The following is a 21,065-nucleotide window of genomic DNA, read 5'->3' on the forward strand; positions in this document are numbered from 1 at the left end:
TTCCACTAACAAGTGAGCAACACAACACACCCTTTAATTATTAGCTACTGCATTTCCTTCATTGATCCTAATAATATATTTCGCAGTGCTACCTTGCTAGCTTAGCCATACACCCCAAAGAAGCTAAGAAAAGATGGTGAATGTGTCTGAGATTCGCAAGGCTCAAAGGGCTGAAGGCCCTGCAACTATAATGGCTATTGGCACAGCAACACCACAAAACTGTGTTGATCAAAGCACTTATCCAGATTATTACTTCAGAATCACTAACAGCCAACACATGACCGAACTTAAAGAGAAGTTTCAACGCATGTGTATGTATTCTAATAATAATCTTATTTTCATCATCGTATCACTCAATTTTTGTAATTAAACTCCAATTACTCGAATTAGGTCTATACCTAAAATTAAGCTTTATCACGTTAACGTTAAAGCACCAATGATATAAGGTGACTCCTAACATATTTGATTTGATGAATTCGTGATAGTAATCGATGTCAATTATTTATTACAACTAATTTTCAGGCGACAAATCAATGATAAAGAAGAGATATATGTACTTAACGGAAGAGATATTGAAAGAAAACCCTAACATGTGCAAATACATGGCACCATCGCTGGATGCAAGGCAAGACATGGTGGTTGTGGAGGTTCCAAGGCTGGGAAAAGAGGCGGCAACGAAAGCCATAAAGGAGTGGGGTCAACCAAAGTCAAAGATAACACACTTGATCTTCTGCACCACAAGCGGCGTTGACATGCCCGGCGCCGATTACCAACTGACGAAACTCATAGGCCTCCGTCCGTCCGTGAAGAGGTACATGATGTACCAGCAAGGCTGCTTCGCCGGCGGCACGGTGCTCCGTTTGGCGAAGGACTTGGCGGAGAACAACAAGGGTGCTCGTGTGCTGGTGGTTTGTTCTGAGATAACCGCCGTGACTTTCCGCGGTCCAAGCGAAACACATTTGGATAGTCTTGTTGGGCAAGCATTGTTCGGTGATGGCGCTGCTGCACTCATTGTTGGTTCCGATCCTCTGCCTCAGATCGAGAAGCCTATCTTCGAGCTTGTTTGGACTGCTCAGACTCTCGCTCCCGACAGCGAAGGCGCCATTGATGGCCACCTTCGTGAAGTTGGACTCACATTCCATCTTCTCAAGGATGTTCCTGGCATTGTTTCCAAGAACATTAACAAAGCACTCAGTGAAGCTTTTGATCCCCTGGGAATCTCTGATTACAACTCCATCTTCTGGATTGCTCACCCTGGTGGCCCTGCAATCTTGGACCAGGTTGAAGACAAGCTCAAGTTGAAACCTCACAAGTTGAGAGCCACACGTGATGTTCTTAGCGACTATGGAAACATGTCCAGTGCATGTGTCCTCTTCATCTTGGATCACATGAGAAACAAATCACTTCAACAACGCCTTCAAACCACTGGTGAAGGTCTTGAATGGGGTGTCTTGTTTGGCTTTGGACCTGGCCTCACTATTGAAACCGTGGTTTTGCATAGTGTGGCTATATAACAAGAAGGGGGAGGAGGGTCCTTTAATCAATTCCTGCTACTTATTTATGATTTAGTTTGATTATTAATATTTAATAATTGATTATTGCGTGCGACGACAAGTCTTTCAATTTTATTGTGTAAGCAAATTAAAGGAATAGAAAAATACTCAAATCACATCATTGTGAAAATGTGGCGTCAGTTAACACATTCAAATGAAATATGTTAAGTGTGTACTAAACTCACTCGATAATATAAAATATATGTTAAAATATAAATTAATAATTAATTTTAATGATTAATTTTGATATACGAATAATATTTTTAATAAAAAATATTAAGTGAACATCAAAACATTAAATTAATTATTTTGTATGGTGTATATTTATATATATTAATTTATATATTCTTTAAATTAATAATCAATTATAAAAATAACTAAACCTGTTAAAATAGATAAATGATCAAATTTATTTATAGTATAATAATTTTTAATATAAAATGTTAAATACACAATTTTTTTTACACAATGATTTATTAGTGACTTATTTTTAATGTATTCTTTTTAATAAAGAAACGAGATCACAGGCCCAAAAGAAAAGTAAAAGACTAAACAACAAAAGCTCTAAAGAATTTCATCTCTCTTTGAGAAAAGAAAGTCAAAGCTTCATTGAAGCAATACAACCCACTCGAAACTGACTGAGCGAACTTGACAAGCACATTTGCAAATCTTAAGTGAAGGTCATTTGGTAGTTGTTGTCGACACTGCTTTCCCATGCCCCTAGATGTGATGACAATCTCTAAGATAACATGGAGCAGTGTCTCGGTATGGCCAGGGTATCGAGGATAGCTAGTGTCATTGGTGAGCCCCCTTCTTTGTCTCTTATTATTAGTAAGAAGAGCATTATGCATAAGTAACCATGTAAACGTTCTGAGACGTTGAAGAAGCTTGAGTTTCTATATTTGCTTAAAAGGTTTTCCTGAGACTTCCTCTGTATCATAGAACACCTCATACGCAGATTTAATAGTAAATTCCGCTTTAGATTTAATAGTGCGAATCATATCTAGAATTTTCTCAGATAGACTTTTATCAAGCAGCTCCCAATTCCAAAGCCCTTTAGGAGTAGCAAGACCATCAACCTTAGCATCATTTTTAATCTCCTCTGCTCTGTTTAGAACCACTTCTCTCAAAGATTGAATGCCCGGAATCCAGTGATCATCCTAAAAAAGGATATCTTGCCCATTCCCAGTCCTCCAAGCTATCTTAGTTTTGAACGTGTTCCAGACCTTGGAGATGCCCTTCCACGTGTTAGAGCAATTAGCTTTCTGGTGCACCTAAGGCATTTCCAACCTTCCACAAGAAATATTTATTATATAGTTCAGTTGGAAGGTTAGGAATTCTCATATAAATAGCCACTTTTTGAATATTCATGTCTTGGGGGGATAAACAGACACCTCCATCTTTGGACCAATAAGTAATGATCTGCAATCATCCATGGTCCCTCAAAGAGGGCATGGGAATAATTTTCCTGATCAAATAACCGAACTAAGAAGAATTTTTTCTCTAAATCCATGACTCTGATCACATCTTTTCTTGCTCATCTTCATTGTACCCATCTTTCCATGGCTAACAGATTAAGGTTTTTATCGAAAGGCTTCACGATGAGAGATCGTTTTTAAGGTTTGCACCATTCATTATATTCTTCAAGTGAAACATCAATGTTGGACTTAGGATTGAAGGGAACGTCTGGTTCTGCGTCAAGAGCTATGAGATCTTCATCTGACTTATACTCCTCAGCTATTAGGTTTGCTATCTCTTTAGGATTCAAGTTGTCAAAGCCATTATCAACCACCATATCTCGATAAGACACCTTTCGAATAGATTGTTCCTTTGGCATTTCATCGCCCTTATCATTGGGTTGATCACAGACCATCTCTTCATCAGCCATGTTTTTATGGATATGATACACATCCACTTCCACATTATATGTTAATAGATCTTCTACCATATTTTCTGATGGAGTTACATCATTTGGATAATTGATAAATCTATATTTGATGATAAATTTTGGCTTGAATTAAATGGATTTCATCACATAAACTCACATTTATTCACTAAAATAGCATACCTTTGTGATTTCCTTTCAAATTGTACTTAATTGCAAAAACATATTTTTTAGGCTTTAAAAATGCTAATTTTAATTCCCTTAAATTCTATTTGATGCCTTGATGTCTCTGTTAAGTGATTTCAGATTTTAGGGATCAAGGATAGATTGGAAGAAGTGGAAAAGGAAGCAAGCAAGAGGAGGAAACTATGAAAAAAAATGAAGATTTTGGATCTCTGCAAGCATGCGTACGCATCTGTGTTGCCGCGTACGAATGTTCTGTTCATTCCTCGTCCGCGTACGCAGACCACATTGCCGCATACACGGGAATGCTAACACGTGCCTCATTAAAGGAAACACGCTTGGGATAATTTCTGAGCTCTTTTTTGCCCAGTTTCAAGTCCAATTCGAAGATTAGAGGCTGGGGGTGAAGGATGTTTGGGGGACACATTCCATTAGTTTAGTTTTTACATAGTTTTGAGTTTTAGAGAGAGAAACTCCTCCTTCTCTCTAGGTTATAGTGTTTCTTGTTCATTTTCACTTCAATTCATAGATTAGATTCTTGTTAATTTCAGTTTTTATTACTCTAATTGTAGTTTCTCTTTTCTAATTTTACTTAGCACTCTTATAATTTTAGTTATTTTAGGTTATGATTTTGGATCTTGTTGGATTTGGATTCTAGTAATGTATTGAAGTTTTTCATGTTCCAATTGTGTTATTTGAATTGTTATTGTTGATTATTGATAGTGGGTATCTTTAATTTGGATTGTTTTCTCAATTTTATGATACTTTTTATCGTTGCTCACCAAGTGTTTGAGGAAATATCACTTGTGATTATGAAGTAGATTTTCTTTCTTGGCCTTGGGGTTGAGTAATTAGAGACTCTTGAATTGTAAGAATTTAGTGTTGATTGGTAATTGAAGGTTGCTAGTTGGTTTGAACTCCATTAAATCTAGTGTTTCACTAGGATTTGACTAGAACTTGTGGACTAGAGTTAATTTTGCTCACTTGACATTCCTTCAATTGTTAGAGGATAACTAAGTGAGAGTAATAGGCATTCACCATCACACTTGAAGAATGCAATGAGGATAGAAATTCTAATTCTCACCCCTAGCCAAAATTTTTTATATTGATTGATTGTCATTTCTCTTGTTGAATTTGATTCCTAAATTCTCTTAGCTTGATTCCTTGCATTTGTTATATGTTATTGCTATTGCTATCTTTCTATTGCATGCTTGGTAGTTAATTAATTGTTGATTGATAGTCTTAGTTGCTTCAATTTACTTGTTAGTTGCTCATTGTTTTAAATTCTAGTCACTTTACTTTTTTCATACTCAACTCAAAAACTCCCAAAAATTCCTAACCAATAATGTACATCATGTTACAATTCCTAGAAAAAACAACCGGAATTCTACTCCCGGTAATTGAATTAGTTATTGTGACATTCTTCTAAACTTTGATTGGAGATCACTAGTCGGTTTAGACTATACTCGCGATACTTGAGTTGAAAATCCTTTGAAAAATTCCTAAGCGACATTTATCCTCCGTCAATAATCCATTTTAACTTTTTTTGTGTGCTTCTTGCCACCAGATCTTCCTCCTCTGGTGACTGCTTCTCTGGCTCGGCAGTAAGGTTCTAAGGATTCATAGAGAGAAAAAAAGTTTGGGAACTTATTATTAGTGTTGCTGGTTTTTAAGGTACTTAATGCATGATATGCATATATACAGAGTAAAGTATTGTTTTTGTCCCCAACGTTTGGGGTAAGTCTCAAAGTTGTCCCTAACGTTTAAATCATCTTATTTAAGTCCTTGACGTTTCAAAATCGACTCAATGTTGTCTTGCCGTTAGTGATCTGTTAATATAACTGACAGTGAGACAAAATTGAGACGATTTTAAAATGTTATGAACTTAAATAGGACGAAAACGTTGGGAATAAAAATGATACATTACTCTTAAAAGAATTAAAAAGAGCATGTACATATACAATAAAGTATAAATTATATCTTTTTGTCTCTAATATACCAAACTTCTTCAATGTTTAATTTAATTAAACTTTATTTTTAACTTTTTAATAAAATTTTTATTTTTCTTCAATACTTTTAATTTTTTTACGACAGATAATTATTTAATTTATTTTTTAATTTTACTCTTAATAAAAAATAAATTTACTTAAAATAAATGTAATATGATTAAGAATAAAATTTAAAAACAAATTTATTTAGAATAAAATAATATAATTAAGAGTAATTTAATTAGATGCAATTAAAAAAATAATTTGAATAATGATCTACCATAAAAAATTGATATTATTAAAGGATAAAATCAAAATTTATTTTAACATTAAAAATAAAGTTTAACTATATTAAACATTAAAGAATTTTGGTACATTATTAGAGACAAAAGGTATAATTTATACTTTATTGTATATGTACCATGCTCTCTCTTTTTTTACCGCAAGTTTATGTACTAGTCATTTTACAAATATTTCGTGATGAGTAAAAATTTTTAAAAGTAAAATTAAAAAATAAATTTATTTAGAATGAAAGTAATGTGATTAAGTATAATTTACTTAGATGTGATTAAAAGATAATTGAATAACTATGTAGCGTAAAAAATTGATATTATTAAAAGATAAAACTAAGATTTATTTATAAGTTAAAAATAAAGTTTATTTAAATTAAACATTAAAGAAGTTCAAATACAATAGATACAAAAGGGCATAATTTATACTTTATTATATATGTATCATACTCATTTTTTTTTCTTTTTCTAGAAGTTTATCTACTAGTCATTCTAGAAGTATTCTATGATGAGTAAAAATCTTGAATTCGTAATGCAATTTATTCCGTTAAAATTTATTTTCATTTTACTTAATTTGGTAATTCTTCTAAGGAGGTAAATACCAAATCAGTACCCGAAAGATTCTGGTGCTGACAAAATGGTACCTTACTATTGGGATTGACAAAATGATACCTAAATGATTTAAAAAATTGACAAGCGTGTCCTCGTACTCGCCGGACCACAGCTCTGGTGAGAACGATGCTGAGCTGACCACCGATTTTTGCTGACAAGATAAAGTTAATTTTAGCTAGAATTTTTAATTAAATAAATCATCAACCTACCTAGAAAATCCCTAATTGAAATTGAATTTTTCCTAAATCAAATGGATTTGCCTTAAGCCCTAATTAGCTACCATTGTTACTAGTTACTGACTTACTGTGACTAAGTACATCTCCCATTCTTTCACTACGAGTAAAACTGAAAGGTCACGTAGAGAGTGAGAGATGTTGCTGTAGAAGCTTGGCGCGAAGAAGAACGAAACGACGTGAGAGACATTGTCGAATCTAGAGCTTCAAGTGTAAGGGATTGCAAGTGGCATCATCGTGTCTCCATTCTTCGCTGGGAACGACCCTACGAAGAGGTAGGTTTTTCTTCGTTCCATGCACGTTGCCTTTGTGGACAACCTTATGATCATTTTGATTATTTTAGTAGTGGGCCATTTTTGTTGTTTGTTTTCTGCGATTATAACTTCTTGTTTATTCATTGTATCTTCCCTCTACTATTTTTTAGATGGATCGTCTAGTTACATTTTTGTATCATCACATGGGTTCTTTGAAAAGGGGTGGAGACGGTAATGTGATATACGACGGGGGTTTAGTAACTGAGATACATAAGGTGAATGTGAAGACATGTAATTTATTTTTTGTTGAGGACTTATTTTTAGACTTGGGTTACCCTGAATATAATGAAGTGTATTGGCTAGAACCTGGTTTAGATTTAGCTAAGGGTCTAAGAATGCTTAGGACAGATGCTGAAGTGATGAGGATGTGTATGAGAGTGCGATGAAGAATGACAACACTGTCCATCTTTATTTTGATCATCCTATTGATGCCAACCCTGAAATTGTTGACGAAGATATGATGTCTGATGGTAGTAGTGAGAGTGTGTATGAAATCAATCCACCTGTTGATAATGTGAACAAAGATAAAGTGACTAATAAGGTAGTTGATGAGACTAATGAGAGGGAGAATGAAGTTGTGAATGAGGCCACTGTTGAGGTTAATGAGTTGAATAAAGGTGTGAGTGTTGTTGTGAACAAAATTGTGAATGAAGTTGTGAATGAGGCCACTATTGAGGTTAATGAGTTGAATAAAGGTGTGAGTACTGTTATGAATGAAGATGTGAATGAAATAAATGGGGATAAAGATACTGAAGTAGCATCAGCTCCAGAGAAGAGTGTTAATAAGGTTAGAAAGAGACATCCAAGACTACCACTAAGTGGTTTACCCCAAGAAAGAAGAGCTGGTGAAACTGGACAAGCTGAGGGTGATTTTGGAAAAGCTGAGATAGTAAATGAAGCAACACATGAGAATAATGCTAATGATGCTAATGAAGGTGATAATTTTGAAACTCCAATTGTGGATGACTTGATGCTAGAGGAAGTAGTTACAGAAAATGCAACAGGCAAACCTTTTGTTTCTATTTACTTAGAGCATATCTCAATAAACATTGTATCATTGCTGTGAAACATGTATCATCACATAACTTGGAGGAGGTGCTTACCTATCTTAACTGATTTTGTAACAGATAATGTTACACAAACAAATGAAAAGACAAATACAAGAAAAAATCATCCAAGGCCTCAACCGTCTGGACAGAGAATTGTACCTGAAAAGGATGATGAAGCACCAAGGGTAGAGGTGCCTAACCCGAATAGAGAAGATGGAGACAGTGGACCTGAGATGTATCAATACAAGTCTGAAGAACTATGTAGCCCTCCTAGATCTGATGATGAAGAGGAACCTGTATTTCCTCAACATAACCCCAACACACCATATGAAAAAATTACTCTGGAGTTGAACATGGAGTTTGAGACCATGGACCACTTCAAAGCAGCAGTGTAGAAGTACAACATACAAATTGTGAGACATGTATTCTATCTTAGGAACGAGAAGAAGAGGTGTAGGGTGATATGCTATGACCCCGACTGCCCTTGGTTGTGTTACTGTGCCAGGACCAACAATCCAGCCTCATTTTAGATTAAGAAATTTGTAAATGAATATACGTGTCCGAGAAGCAACAAGAGTAAGTTAGTCACATATGCTTGGGTTGCTGAAGAGCTGGTGTCGAAACTCAAAATCCATCCCAACATGTTACAGAGGGAGGCACAGGAGTGGTTTAAGGTGGAGTATGACATTTCGGTTAATGAGAAGATGATATATAGGACTATGGATAAGGCAAAAGATGTTATTGAAGGAACAGAGAAGGATCAATACCTAAGGCTGAGAGACTATCTGTACGAAATAATGAAGGCTAATCCTGGGTCAAGAGCAAACATGGGGACTACTCCACAGCTGGATGGGTTGCCAAAGTTTAGGAACTTGTATATTTGTTTGGTTGCTTGCAAGAATGGATTTAAAGCAGGGTGTAGACCTTTTATCACATTGGATGGGATATTTCTGAAAGTTTACTTTGGAGGATAATTACTAACAGCCGTTGGTCAAGATGCGAATAACCAACTATTCCCAATTGCATACGGGGTTGTAGATGCAGAGACTAGGAAAAATTGGAGATTCTTTCTTAAGGAGTTACATATTGACATAGGAGACTACAATGAGAATGAATGGGTTTTTATGTCTAACCAGCAGAAGGTAATATGCACTATGAACCTGTTTTGTGGTGTTAGATTCTTCTTTATATTATTACATGAATATCTTCTAATTATGGAGTCTACTCTTCAATGCAGGGATTAATACCAGCATTACAGGATGTGATGCCAGGTGTCAAGCATAGATTTTGTTGTATGCATATGTGGAGAAACCTGAATAAGAGATGGAAGGATAAAGAACTTAAGGGAGTATTTTGGCAATGTGTGAAAGCAACTACTTATCAAGAGTTCAATGATGCAATGGCTAATGTGAAACGGATCAATAAACAAGCGTGGGAGTATTTGTCAAAGTTTGAGCAAGAGCAATGGTTGAGATCAAGGTTTTCTGAGTGGTCGAAGGTAGATAATCTGACAAGCAATAACTGTGAGTCTTTTAATTCAACAATTGTGGGTCTGCGAGGGAAGAGTATTTTGACAATGTTTGAGGAGTTCAGGTTCTACATCATGAAGACAATGGCTACTCACAAGGACGCATTGATGGCCTACACTAGACAGCTGGCCCTTGTACAAGTCAGTAGGCTGGAGAAGGAGAAAAGACAAGCTAATTATTAGGAAGCACAATGGTGTGGTGATGATGAGCACAACCAATTTGAAGTTAGAAAGTGACAACATAGAGTGAGAGTGAACACACGGGAGAGAACATGTTTATGCAAAAAATGGCACCTGATTAGACTACCATGCTGTCATGGGATTGCAGCAATCCAGAGAAAGAATGAGAAGCCTGAAGATTATGTCCATCACAAGCTCACCATTGAGGTATATAATAGGACTTACCAGTTTTACATTAACAGTATACTAAGTCAAGAGTATTGGGAGCAACATGAAGGGTTGCCATGTCTACCCCCTCCATACAAGAGGCCTATTGGCAGACCTACAAAGAAGAGGAAAAAGGACAACACTGAGCAACGCTCTGGGAGACAATACAATGCCAAGAGAAAATATGGACAGATAACATGTCAAACCTACAATAGAGTCAGTCAAACAAAGTTATTAATTAACATATATTTACAAAATATAATTGAACTATTTGTGTCTATGTGAATGCTGAATTACTTTATTGATTGTCTCTATATAAGACTGGACATAATAGTAGAACTTGTCCTGAGAGACCAACTGGAACAGTAGCTGAAGAGCAAGATATTGATGAGGAAGAAGTTAGATAGCAAAAAGCAAATTGGGAGGAGATCATGGAGGCTGCACATGTTGCAGATGAGGAGGAACTCACTCAAAACCATCCACAAAGTCAGCCTGATCAGGTAAACAATGCAATTTAGCTTACCTTGTTCACAAAGTGTTGGATCTGAACCTATATAACTTTTTTTTAACTAATTGCCAAACTGATTCAGAACACTATCAATGATGGGACCACTACAACAAATGCACCACCTCCTAATGCAGACATTGTACTAGCAGCATCCACTTTGGTTAAACCAGCAACTGGCTCAGAACCAGCACCTCAAGTGACCACAAGGCCAACATCACCAACACCAACAAGGAGAGGCAGACCTACTTTTGTAAGGGGCAACACAGTTAATCCAAGAGGAAGAGACAGCACCACTCAAGGAGGACTGGCAGCCACTTCAACTACACCTCCAACTCCCGCACAATATGCAGCAACTACACCACCACCCTCTGCTCAACCTAGGGTTGTTAGGCCTCCTGTTAGGTCTAAATCTCAAATTTCAGCCTCACCATTGAGTGCTGCAGCCCCATGTAGTGGGTCTGGATCAATGACACAAGCCCGAATAGTTAGGCCCACTCTTCAAGTCCAAACATCAGCTCTATTTAGGCTACCAACAATGACTAGAAAAACCATGGTCGTAGCAAGCCCAGTCACCCAAAATAGATTCATAGGCTTTATGCCCACTCCATCTTTGAAGAGAAAAAGTCATCTGGACCACCACCATCAAAGCCATCCACAAATGAGAAGAAGAAGTGATATGAAAATCTTGGATTTTCAGTTTGATGTTAGCTCCATTTTGGGTCTGAAATAGTTACTATGAACATAAGTGTCATTATGACATCTTAGTGCTATCCTAGTTTTTTGTGGTTTATTAGTGTTATTTTGGGTCTGAAGTATATTATTCTGAATAGTTATAGATTTTATTTTCATGTTATGTTACTGGTATTTTAATGTGTCTGATATGGATTAAATGACTCTCCTATGAACAATGGAGTTCCTATGAGCATCAGAACATCTGCAACTTTATTACATGTTGTAACTTATTGTCAATTAGAATGGAACTAGGATGGATTTTGGATGGGATTTGGCTATATTCAGCTTCTGTTGCTATAACTATTTTTAAATGCTTACCTATCTTTTATATAGCTTACTCACATCACAACAACAATAATTCAGTCACAGGACAAGAATAAAACAACATCCATTAACTCATCACAATTACAATGATTTCAACATTACAAAGTAAAAAAGTGTCATTGTTAAACTCTTAAACTGTCCACTGTCTACCTACTTAGCCAAATAAAACATATTGAAAGCCAAATTTAACCCAATCAATATACAAATGAAAATCAGCAACAATTTAACCCTCTTCAGATGCTCCTTCATTTCATTCACCACAGATAGCACCATCATCATCCTATCAATTTCCAGGCCATCCCCACACTTGACATTGATTCTGCTTTTCTTTTTTGGTTCTGATTTGCCCACCATGTTACTATTCTCCGAAAATACTTCTCCTTCCACACATTGCTCTTATATTTCATCTAACCATTGAAAATACCCGCATCGCATTTGTGTGTTCTAGCATGAAACAAAAAATTCATGGATCAGAGAATGATTGAAAACTAAAATTGATTAACCAGAGATGACGAAATAAGGAGGGCTATTGGATTACTTCGTTAAATATCCATCAACACTCCAAGCTTACCTTTCACATAGGGCATCATAGAAACCATCTATTAGGGTTGTTACTTGTTTTTGACTTCAACGGAACCATTGGAAGGGGACAAAAGCATGTTTCGTCGTAGGTTTTGGTCACAATATCTGAACCATCATCCACGTCGAAGGCTTGCATCGATGACTGCTTTCTCCCGATTGCAGCTTTTTCACGAGCTCTAGCTGTATGCATCTTTCAATTTTGTAACCTGGAGTATGCGTGAACGAAGAGAGCAATTTAGGGCTTAGGGCAAATCCATTTGATTTAGGGCAAATTCAATTTCAATTAGAGATTTTTCAGCTAGGTTGATGATTTATTTAATTAAAAATTTCAGCTAAAATTAAACTTATCTTGTCAGCAAAAATCGATGGCCAGCTCAGCATCGTCTTCACTGGAGCTGTGGTTCGACGAGCACGAGGACACACTTATCAATTTTTTAAATCATTCAGATACCATTTTGTCAATAACAATAGTGAGGTACTATTTTGTCAGCGCTAGAATCTTTCGGGTACTGATTTGGTATTTACCTCTTCTAAGAGTAATGTATCTTTTTTATCCCCAACATTTTCATCTTATTTAAATCTCTAACGTTTTAAAATCGTCTCAATTTTGTCTGCTGTCAATTCTGTTAATAGATTTTTAACAACAGGATAACATTGAGACAATTTTGAAATATTAGAAACTTAAATAGTATAATTTAAACGTTAAGAACAACTTTAAAACTTACTCCAAATATTGAAGGCAAAAACAATACTTTACTATATATATATATATGTAACGGTAAATGACTTTTCAAAAGCTAGTACAAGCGCGCATCCCCCCCCCCCCACATTCGCCCATTAAAAGAATAAAGAAAAAAAAAAGGCCTAAATGTAACAATTTTAGGAGGGGCTGTGCATTTACAAATTAGTATATCACCATGAAGAGCATATATAATTCAAATTGATGATACATTGGAGGCTTGGAGCAATCTCGTGATTTCTGAATTTCTCTTTTTCTTTTTGCTATATCTACATTTGACAGTCTCTTCATGGTTCAAACCACAAATAAGGAGCAGTCATTATGCTTTTTCATGATGGACATGACTTGATGCCATTTGCTTGCCTATGCTATCTGAGGATGATGATGACGATGATGATGTGCCCTCATCTACACTATTTTCAACCTTTTGTCCTCTGCAAAAAGCTGGAGCTGATTTTGTAGAATCTGTTCAAAACTGAGGGTAGAAAAATCTGAGTTAGTAAGATCGATTTCACATTTTCATGGGTTAAAATTTGATGCCACGGCAGGGACTACAATGTTGAAGTCCACTTTTTGGTAATCCCAAAATGAAATAATGTTAGATAGCACATGCCATCCAGAAATAATACCAATTTGTTTGGGTATATTTGCTATCATTTGTGCTTATTGAGATTCTATAATGTAATTCTTAAGCTGGGTGCGGAATTGAGAACAATGAGAAGAGAATTTCATTCTATGGTCACTATAATCATCAAATTAGTTTATTTTTCATATTCAGGAAAAAGTACACAAAGACTTCACATAATTTAAAGAGAGAAACAATTGTACCTCAATCTGGTACTGAAGAAGTTTTCTTTGAGCTTCCAGGTGCGAACTTGGCATATCTGGATGTGTTTGGGAAGGAAACAAATGGAAGTGCCCCATCTGAGGAAAGGATACAATTAGTCCACCGTGGAAAACAAACGGCTTTTGTGCCTGTTCACTGGAAGCTTGTTCTCCGTTAATCCCCGTGTTAATGGATTCACCCAAAGACATTTGAACTGGAGGTTGAAGAGCGTACCCAGGAGAGTTGTGAGATTGAGAAGTCGCCTGAGTAAGAGCGCACAACTAAAAACTGACACTGATATATAAGAAGAATACGGCTGCTAATTTGCTCCTTTGTTTTGCACTTTTTCATGTCTTTATTAGACAACACTATCAATAACCAGCAAAATGCACAGCATAAGACTGATTTCTTAATCAGCTCTAGAAAAAAACATGGATATTTTCCATGCACAAAATTCATACCATACTAAAGATGATGTGGAGGGGTAAACATAAGAATTCTCGTATATTGAAACAGCAGCAGCAGCAGCTTGACGTCTGGCTTGATGGCGACTCAAATTATCAATTGCCCCACCACCGCCAACCTCATTTTGAGCTGAGCTTCCAGTGCTAGTCCCTGTTCCTGTTCCAATTTAAAATATCCAATATTAAATGAAACAGCCAATAAACATATATGCAGTGTCATAATATTTGAAATGACAAGGAAGGCAACATGCTTATTTAATCATAAAGTAACACATTCAAAAGATTTTAAACAGCAAAATTGTTTTCATCAAGGAAAAATGGAAAATAAACAAGGTTTTGAAAGTTAACTATGAAATGTAAAATATATATAGCAGTACATAAAAGAACATGAATGACGGATACAACTGTATAACAAGGAGATTAAGTATCATTAAAAAGTTTATAAAATGATGATGAGTTAAAAAGAAGAATATGTAGCATTAGCAATTGTTTAGAAGGTGCGATTTGCAAAAGCATCCACTTGATTGAATCAGACTTTCAACTCTATTTTTCTATTTTTGATTCCAAAGAAAACTGCATTCATTTGAAATACTAACGGTTGAATTAAGAAATCTGCACATTATAAACATGTTTTATATTCTGGTAACCAGCAGTGTTTGATTATTTCATTATTATATGATTACCCTGTCGATGAGCATCTGATTGTGCTCCTTGCTGGCCTCCAGTTGCAGTTGCCCCATTTTCGGGTGGAACAACCAGGGCTCTGCAGGTAGAGCAAGTATGTTGCCGCTCCAGCCATGATCGGAGGCAATGAACATGAAACAGATGTCCACATATAAGTTTCTTGGCAGTAGTCATCTCTTCACGACAGATAATGCAGGTTGCATCACTTCTGCATAGCCATTTAAGAAAAGCACTCTTACATACAATAACTTTAATATAGTAAGCAGAGGTGTTAGGTATAGAACTAACGCATTATGCTCTTCAGGGGTTGCCTCTGGAAAACGGTCCTTCATATTTGAAGTGATCTTACAATATCGGATGTAATCTGCAACACGGACTTTGAAGTTCCTAAATGTCTCGTAAAGCACCCGTATTAAGTGCAGAGGAACACCGTAGTTTCTGAAGAAAACCTAATGTTAGCAGGGAAAACCATAAAGTGTATAGCCTTTACAATGCTATCAAACTAACATAAAATGAGAACAAGAACAAGTAAACCAGATGTATAATTGATACTATGTGCATCATTGTCAACTATAACACTGAATCTGACTCTAATTGAAGCCCAGTGCAAACAATTAAGAGTCAATGAAACACACAAATGAACTACGATTCCAAGAGTGCATAGATCCAAGAGCTACCATATACATGTAAAGAGTAGGCTGAACACTTACATAAAAATTACAAGGAAGAAGAAAAGATACATAGACAAGTGAAGCAAGTCCCTGATAAGTTCCAAGTAGAATGTGAAGATTGGTTTCCTTTCCCATTGTCCTTCCATGAGCATGTTACTGATATAGAAAAGATATTTTACAAAAACTGACACTGTTGTAGTTGCAAGTATCATGTACCTGGGAGAAAAAGATCATTTGTCAAAAGGAAATCCCTGACTATATATTATTTCAATGCCACAATATTGGGAAAAATAGAATGCATCAGCTAACAAATACAACTGCAGCCTCACATACTAAACACACTCCTATTGGGAAAAATAGAATAAATCAGTTCACAAATACAACTGAAACTGCACAAGTACAAGCTTGTTCTCAAGTCAAGTGTATTCTCACCCAAGCCCAAATTCTGCTAAGTACTATTCATAGTTCTGAATTTAAATTGGTCATGTTTTGTTTTGCAAACTTGTATGAGAACAAGAAAAGGGAAAGGAAGAACGACTTACTCAAAAGAAAAGAATATTGAAACAGACGGTTGCCATGTTTGAAACAGATGCTTCAGAGAACTGTATAAGGATACGCTATCTAGGAGAAGAAGGAAACCATAAAAGATACAATTCGAATGTGGAATAACACGGACACAGCCGCACAGAAGGAGTGGTCTCAATGTACTCAACCCTCTTTTGAGCCAACCAATGCAAAGCTTTAATCAACAGCAATGCTGTGACCATCGCAAGGAATGTAAAAGAGAAATCCTGCCTAAAAATAGTAATGGCGAAGAGGATTTCCATAATCTCCCTCCATGATTGCTCGTTAAGCCTTTCTACCTCGGCTTCCCGAGGAGAACCCAGGAAAACCTTCTTCGTTAACTGCCATAGAATACACATAATGACCAAACCCATGTTGAGAAGAAGCACTAAACTAATCTTGGAAGTTGAAAGATACACCATTGCTGGATAAAACTGGTCTCTACTGTTAAATCATAAATGCATGATATGTGATAGCTAGAGTTGCAATCAAACTGAGACCCGCATATGTCTTCGGCCTCATCATTCCACTCTACACAAAAACACAACAATCATTAATCAATTCTCTCTTCTAATTTCTACGCATGTAACCTGAACTACATATGCATTTGGATATTTCACAAATAAGAATGAAGCAAAATGAAATAATAGGATTGATCCTATTGCTTTTTCAACTATCTATACGTAGCTGGGGAACCGAATCAGCCACACAGAAGAAACCAAAACACACACACACACAAGATCAAACAATTGAGGTGCCATAGAAAAAAGAGAGAAAATGTAACGAAATAAAATGCACGATTCTTTAACCGCATATTCAAATTAGAGTAGAAAAATGAACAAGATACTACATCCTTATCTGAATTGATAATTGAATTTTTTTCATTTAAAAAAAAAAAAACTATGCATATGAATTCCCCCATTACAGTGAGCCCTAACTTGGAATCAAGCTAACACGGTATCAAAGATATTCAAGAAAATAACTTAAAAAGAAGTGGCGTTATTTGAAGAAACGAATTACCAATTGAGCAGTGTCTCTCTGAGTTGGTGTGATCGTAAACAGAGTTTTCTTCCAATTATGAGTCTTAAATATTTGATAATTGGAAGAAAATGATGTTAAGTGTAGCCTACCAGCTCTCGCCACGTACACATCTCAAACATTTATTTATTTAACACAAAATTAAAAAGAAAAAAGGAGGCGAGAAGAGAAAAGAGACAGTAAGAGGAGGAAATGGCATCATCGGTGGTAAAGAACGTCATGAAATCGATCAGAGAGAAGGGTTTCGGTGCCTTCCTTAGAGAGCTCAAAGATGAAGGCTACCTGTTTGTCCCTTTTTCCCTTTCTATTTGCTTCCACCCTAAATCGTTTACACAAGTTCTTCACTTCCATGGATTCTGTTGCATTTTCCTTTTCTTTTAGGGATTAATCTATTGTTTTGTTTTGTTTATTCACTTCAAAGTTCACAGTTCCTTCATTTACCTGAAATCATTGACGATTCCTTGATTTGATGAACAAGAATGTGATGCTTATTATGCTTTTGAGATTTGTGCTGATATCTGTTTCTCATTTCAGGAGGTGCCTTCCGGACGGGAATCTCTTGTAAGTGAATTAATTGCTCTGCTTTGATCTTCTACTTTATCATGTTTCAAAGCCAAATGCTATTTGCTTGGATATGCTTCATGAAATGATAGATTTTAGAGATTCCTTTATATGCAATTGAATGAGCTTATCCAACTATTATTCAAGTAATGATTGAGCATTTGAAGAATGAATTGAAATTTGAAAATAATATACAGCATTGACTTTGTCTTATTCGATTTTCAAGTGAACCTCTTTGAGTACTAATGGAGAAGGGATAATTTAGCCTTTATAGGTTTTGATTGCAAGTCGCTATTTTTAGATTCTTGTTCCTGTCATCAAGCTGTTTGGATAGAGATCAAGTTCCATACAGTTGGTGAAGGCTTGGGTTCACATTAACAATAATTTTCACCAATTTTTTGTCTGAATTTATGTAGGCAAACCAAGATTCATAATATTGGTGCAACGCTTGTTGGTGTTGACAAATTTGGTAACAAGTACTATGAGAAACTTGAAGACACGCAATACGGTTAGTTCCTACTCCTGCTTTATATGTCTCAATCTGTGCATGTGTGTGATAGTTTAAGTTACACATGGATCCATATGGGCAGGAATGATCTTGTTCTTAGGAAACAACATTGAACATAAGCATTCTGCACGTAGCAACCGGAATTACAACATAGTGAACGAGAAAAGGATATGGCGAATAGTTCTTTAATATTGTCCTTTGATGGCCCATATGATACTATGCATTCCCCCTTTTCCCAATAATTTCCCTTATTATGTCTGGATATCTGTCAGATAATATCTGAGTTTCAATATATTGTGTGCTCATACATGCCATTGGGTTTCCTTGAAAACTGGCAGGAAGGCACAGGTGGGTTGAATATGCAGAGAAGAGTAGATATAATGCTTCACAAGTTCCACCTGAATGGCATGGTTGGCTCCACTTCATAACTGATCATACAGGAGATGAGGTGAGGTGAATTCAGTTATTTGCTTAATCTTTCCTTGTTTGTGCCATGTGGTCTAAAAGATAATAATGCAGTGAATTTTGTTGCAGCTTCTTTTGCTGAAACCAAGAAGGTATGGTGTTGAACACAAAGAAAATTTGTCAGGAGAGGGTGAACAGTATATCTATCACTCCAAGGGACATGCACTCAATCCAGGACAGAGAAACTGGACAAGGTACCAACCATGGCAATCCAAGCCTGAACCATGATTACAGTTCATCTGTGTTGCAGATGTTCCTGAATGTTGGATTTTGATATCCTGGATAAATGTCTTGCATTCATATTGGAGGGAAAAGAAGTGCTTTTCTCATGAAATAAATTGAATTATTAGCCGTGGTAATTGACTCACTCACTCTGTAATTCAAATATTTCTCATACTGCCACAAATTTCCATTTATTTACGTGTTTAAAGGATTAATCGTTATATTTTTGGATGCCAATGAGTTATAGCTCAAATGGCATAGTCTCTCCATACTCATTTAAAAGGTTGTTAGTTCAAGTCTCCCTATATTTGATAAAAAAAGAATGTTTTATTTTTGGAGGACGGGATTTCCTCATGTTCCCATTCCTGTTTTTCATTAGGATTAACATATTTTTTTAAGGTTATAGTCGCATTTTCTAATTTCTACTACTAAAGCTCAAAGCTGTATGTACTTTCACCCACGCCTTCTACGCTTGAAAATTCATGTTTATTTGTCTACCACATAAAAATATTAGCTTTATGAAAAGGCCAGGATAGTGCCATTTCTGCAAGAAAAAATAATTCATTTGAGGTTTCAATGTTCCTTTTCCATTTATGACAACACATAAAAAAAAAAAAAAAAGCCGACCCAACTCAAAGGAAAGAATTAATTCTTCTGATGTCCTAGCTGGAATTTTTAATCAATCCACACATTCTCTCAACAATAATACTCTACGTCCATGTAAAAAATACATTCAAATTATCCAAGCTGTTTTTGCTAGACGCGCCTCCCCCACCCTCCAACTCGTTTGTGATACACACGCTCTAACATATTAACGTAAACCTTCACTACTGCAACTTAGACCTTCTGCTCAACGTAAAGCTCTCCTAGTTCTTCTTTGCTCGCATTCTTCTTCTTCGTTTTCTTTATCGATTTGCATTGCATTCAACGTAATAAGCTTCGTCGTTCTTCTTTGCTCGCATCCATCTTCTTCGTTTTCTTCTTCGATCTGCTTACGTTGCATTTATCTTCTTCCCATTCTTCGATCTGCACATAGCATTTATCTTCTGAATCGAAACAATGAATGATTCAACTTCAAATTAGTTAAATGAGAGTGATTTAGATTATTCTTCTGAAACGAATCAAGCGGACGAGGTTTGGATTTTTTTTAATCGAATTGAATGGAATGCAATTGCTAAATTGAATTGAATTGAATGGACGCAGGTGTTCTGAATTGAATTGAATTGATAATATCTAAATTGTAGACACATGTGTTTTGAATTTGATTTTATATAATGGATAATGTTCCGTTCATTTAGTACTATACAATTGTTTCACCTTAATAACGTGTTCGGTTCATTATGCAGATAGCCGTTCGAATTTGAATTTATATAATGGATAATGTTCTGTTCATTTAGTACTATACAATTGTTTCACCTTAATAAGATGTTCGGTTCATTCTGCAGACCAGGTGTGTTGTGGATGAACAATTTGTCCCAAAGGTTGGGATGACTTTCAAGACACTAGAAGAAACCAGAAAGTTCTACAAAAATTATTTCAAACTTGCCGATTTTTCTACCAAAATAAGGAACACGACTCGGAAGGGAGACGAGATTAAGAATCAACTAATCGTATGCAGCAGAGAGGGGAGATGGAAATCCAAAATATCTCTAACTCTGAAGACAAATCCCTCAGCTGTCATAAACTGTCCAACCAGGATTTACGTACACATATTGAAGGACATCGGTCTTTGGAACTCGTTCACAAAAGATGCATTCGACAGAAACTGGAACAATTTTGTCACAAAGTACGGCCGCTGTAACGTTCGTTACCCTAAGCCTTATCTCTAGCCGTAAAGCAAAGGATAACAAAGTGTCACGACAATTCTAAAACTTATAATATATAATATAAGTCCAAGAATTTATATAACTGGAATCCTAATGAAGGAATAAAAGCTCAAAGTCGCATAAAGCATAATTACAAAACGAGAAGCGTTCACACACGATAACTAAACACGTAGGTAAAGAACAAAACATAATATATATAAAACCTTGTAGATAGCTCCAGGATACACAATGTAATAATTGAATTCACAAGATTATATATATATATATATATATATATATATATATATATAAGTATGAAATACCAAAAAGAGGATTAGTCACATCCTGCG

General features: G+C 35.8%; 3 protein-coding genes across 5 annotated transcripts; 2 read left to right on the forward strand and 1 right to left on the reverse strand.

The window, feature by feature from the left end:
• On the forward strand, positions 1-1,683 carry LOC148563508 (chalcone synthase 6-like). Its single transcript, XM_088487791.1, has 2 exons — positions 1-311; positions 523-1,683. The coding sequence occupies exons 1-2, from the start codon at positions 134-136 to the stop codon at positions 1,512-1,514; spliced, it is 1,170 nt and encodes a 389-aa protein (XP_088343917.1). The 5' UTR covers positions 1-133; the 3' UTR covers positions 1,515-1,683.
• Positions 1,684-13,158: 11,475 nt separating this feature from the next.
• On the reverse strand, positions 13,159-17,878 carry LOC107643181 (ERAD-associated E3 ubiquitin-protein ligase HRD1B-like). 3 transcript variants are annotated; one of them, XM_088488963.1, is made up of 8 exons: positions 17,596-17,878; positions 16,095-16,647; positions 15,592-15,768; positions 15,170-15,319; positions 14,881-15,089; positions 14,195-14,354; positions 13,736-14,101; positions 13,159-13,382 (listed from the first exon to the last, which is right to left on the reverse strand). In XM_088488963.1, the coding sequence occupies exons 3-7, from the start codon at positions 15,762-15,764 to the stop codon at positions 14,092-14,094; spliced, it is 702 nt and encodes a 233-aa protein (XP_088345089.1). In that variant the 5' UTR covers positions 15,765-15,768; positions 16,095-16,647; positions 17,596-17,878; the 3' UTR covers positions 13,159-13,382; positions 13,736-14,091. The 3 variants fall into 3 exon arrangements, with proteins under 3 accessions (XP_088345089.1, XP_088345087.1, XP_088345088.1); XM_088488961.1 differs by lacking the exon at positions 17,596-17,878 and adding an exon at positions 17,137-17,176 and having other exon boundaries at positions 13,736-13,996; XM_088488962.1 differs by lacking the exon at positions 17,596-17,878 and adding an exon at positions 17,137-17,176.
• LOC107643182 (putative NADH dehydrogenase [ubiquinone] 1 alpha subcomplex subunit 12) lies at positions 17,063-19,131 on the forward strand. Its single transcript, XM_016346764.3, has 5 exons — positions 17,063-17,438; positions 17,689-17,715; positions 18,132-18,223; positions 18,562-18,671; positions 18,758-19,131. The coding sequence occupies exons 1-5, from the start codon at positions 17,347-17,349 to the stop codon at positions 18,914-18,916; spliced, it is 480 nt and encodes a 159-aa protein (XP_016202250.1). The 5' UTR covers positions 17,063-17,346; the 3' UTR covers positions 18,917-19,131.
• The last annotated feature ends 1,934 nt before the right edge of the window (positions 19,132-21,065 follow it).

This window comes from Arachis ipaensis, chromosome B5 (assembly GCF_059453495.1).
Source record: "Arachis ipaensis isolate K30076 ecotype BB chromosome B5, ASM5945349v1, whole genome shotgun sequence".
NCBI lineage: Eukaryota > Viridiplantae > Streptophyta > Magnoliopsida > Fabales > Fabaceae > Arachis > Arachis ipaensis.